Source organism: Elephantulus edwardii, unplaced genomic scaffold (genome assembly GCF_000299155.1).
Source record: "Elephantulus edwardii isolate Elephantulus edwardi_28Jun2011 unplaced genomic scaffold, EleEdw1.0 scaffold00022, whole genome shotgun sequence".
NCBI classification, from domain to species: Eukaryota; Metazoa; Chordata; class Mammalia; order Macroscelidea; family Macroscelididae; genus Elephantulus; species Elephantulus edwardii.
In genome coordinates, this window is record NW_006399772.1 from 8,466,421 (window position 1) to 8,469,116 (window position 2,696).

Consider the following 2,696-nt stretch of genomic DNA (forward strand, 5'->3'; position numbering starts at 1 on the left):
TTCGATGGCTGGAGCAAAACGATGGGGCAATAGCAGCATTGGAAGCTGGAGGAGTGACCCCGACTCTGGAAGAATGTATACACTGGTAGCAAACGAAAGGAAAGACAACGGAAACAAAACACTGGTATTGTTTTCTGTAAATCTCAAATTCACGGTCCTTTTTCTCAAAAACTAAAAATTGGTCATTTTTTTTTAAAGAAAAGAAGAGAGGCCGGGGCCACAGGTAGGGCACAGGACCCTCCCGACCGCCCACTCCCTCCCAGTCTTGGGTGGGCTCAGGTGGCCAGCACGGGTTTGTAAGTGGCTTTATAGTCTCCTTATGGAAGAGTCCTTATCCTGCTCGTCCTGTTTGTGGTCTTCTAAAAAAGAAAAGAGAAGCTTGTTTTAAAACCATACACTGGCTTGGCCATCAGATTCTGTGAATGACCCTCAGTTTCCTCAGCTCTAATGAAAGGATCCTATCTTACTTCCTCTATAGGGCAAAAGGCACCCAGATGGTGTGATGTATAATGTATCAGGCTGGTAAAAGAAAGGTTGGCAGTTTGAATCTACCAAGCACTTCATAAGAGACAGGTGAGTATTCTCTTCCCATGAAGATCGACAGCCCTGGAGACCTGGGTTGCCAGGAGTTGGAAGTGACTCGACAACAATGAATTTGGTCTGTATGGGAATGAATATTACGGGAAATATTGGTCTCTATGGCAAAGGGCAGCAGTTATGAGTAAATGAGACCATGGTATAACCCTAAAAGCTACTGCCACCGAGCTGATTACCACTCATGGCAACTTTCTAAGACTGAAAGTAGAACCAACTACCCCTTAGGACTTCCAAGGCTGTAAAACTTCCACTCAGAGTGACTCTGTAGGACAGAACGACCCACAGCATTTCCAAGGTCGTAAATCTTTACAGAAGCAGAAGCTTCATCTTTCTCCCTTGGAGTGGTTTGAACTGTTCATCTTTTATTTTGGTTCACAGCTGAATTCCTTAACCACCGCATCAGGAGGCCTCCTTAAATGGGTGTCAAAACCCACTGTCATCGAATTGATTCTGACTTAGTAACAACCCTGAAGGACATAGTAGAAATGTTCAGAGGGTTTCGGAAAGCTGTACATTTTTACAGAAGCAGACTGCCTATAGTTCTCCTTTAGAAAGACGGCTAGTGGGTTTGAACTGTTGCCCTTTAGTTTATCAGCCTAACGATCTGCATCAGAACTCCCTAATGTGTACACAGCACCCCATAAATGTAAGGGAGTCAGAGGTCTCAGCTGTGAGGGAAATGCAGGGCAAGTAGGATGGTGCTCATGGGATTCCTTTCTTTTTAGGGAAGAACTGATAACTGCCCGCTCCTACACCCAGTACAGATGCTCAGGTCCAGAAGGGGGAGGGACTCTCCCTCATCAATCAGTCGGTGCTAGAAAAACTCTTTTCCCAGAACATTCATCCAATTTCTAACCAAGATGTGTAGGAAATTCACAAAGGGCAAATGCAAACACAGCGCATTCTGGTGTCTACAAAACACACAGCATATCTAAGGTAACTTACAGCATGGCTGTGCACATACATCTCGGGAGTCTAGTGGGTAAGAAGGTGCACTGCCAACCCAAAGGCAAGCAATTAGAATCCACCAGCTGCACCTTGGAAAAGATCAGCAATCTCTTGTGTGATTTACAGCCTCTGAAAACTCGCTGGAAGGCCAATTATGAGTTGGTCTGACTCAACAGCTCATAGCAATAACATCATGCTTAATATGCACTTCCTCATTCATTCCCTGACAGAAATCCAGGCTGGTACTGACTAAAGCTCTCAGGTCCATCTGAGTATTTCCACCCTGACACCACATCCTGAATGGGAACCACAGCTCAGTGGAGGCCTTTGAGAAAGCATTGACTGGCAGAAACCATGGACAAGGCCTGTTAGTCACCACCTCATTTAACTTCCACATCCACCATGAGACGCAGGCATAGATTTTCTCATTAACAGAGGAGAAAACCAAGACTCAGAGAAGTCATCCATCTAAGATTATCCAAAGCAAAAAATTGACTGCTGTTGAGCTGGTTCCAATCCACAATAATTCTGCAGGCCAGAGCAGAACTGCCCCATGGGGCTTCCAAGGCTGAATGGAATGGAAGCGACTGTCACAGTTTTCTCCTGTGTAGCACCTGTTGGGTTTGAACTGCTGATCTTTTGGGTGGTAGCTGAAAACTGTAACAAGTGTGCTACTCACTCAAACCCAAACCCATTGTCATCAAGTTGGTTCTCTACATAGTGATTCTGCAGGACAGAGCAGAACTGCCCACAGCGTTTCTGAGGCTATAAATACAGAAGCAGAAGGCATAATCTTTCTCCTGTGGAGCAGTTAGTGAGTTTGAACTGCTGACCTTCTGGAGAGCAGTTAAAGTCTTTGACTCCTCCACCAACATGGATTTTTAGATAAGATCACACAGCTGGTAATACTAGCCATAACACATTATTATTCTTAATAATAATAGAAATTAACACGTCTTCCCCACACCCAGGTATCCAGGGCAACAGTATTTCAAGAATAGCTAGCAGAAAGGCAGAACAAATAAGCTCAACTGATAACCCATGTGCCTTTGTTTCCCGACTGATAACCAATGTATCTTGTGCTTTTCCACTGCCCTGGAGTTTGAACTCACTGTATACTTAAGAATTTATGACACCACTCTATGGTTAAA

The 2,696-nt window shown here is 44.5% G+C and overlaps 1 protein-coding gene across 2 annotated transcripts in view; it reads right to left on the reverse strand.

The window, feature by feature from the left end:
* Positions 1–267: 267 nt before the first annotated feature.
* ATXN7L1 (ataxin 7-like 1) overlaps positions 268–2,696 on the reverse strand; it is a 336,816-nt gene continuing 334,387 nt past the window's right edge. Inside the window, exon 10 of one of the 2 annotated variants that reach the window (XM_006882620.1) lies at positions 268–359. In XM_006882620.1, coding sequence (XP_006882682.1) covers positions 318–359 — 42 coding nt within the window. In that variant the 3' untranslated portion in view covers positions 268–317. The remainder of the gene's footprint in view (positions 360–2,696) is intronic. The other variant, XM_006882619.1, reaches the window with a different exon arrangement.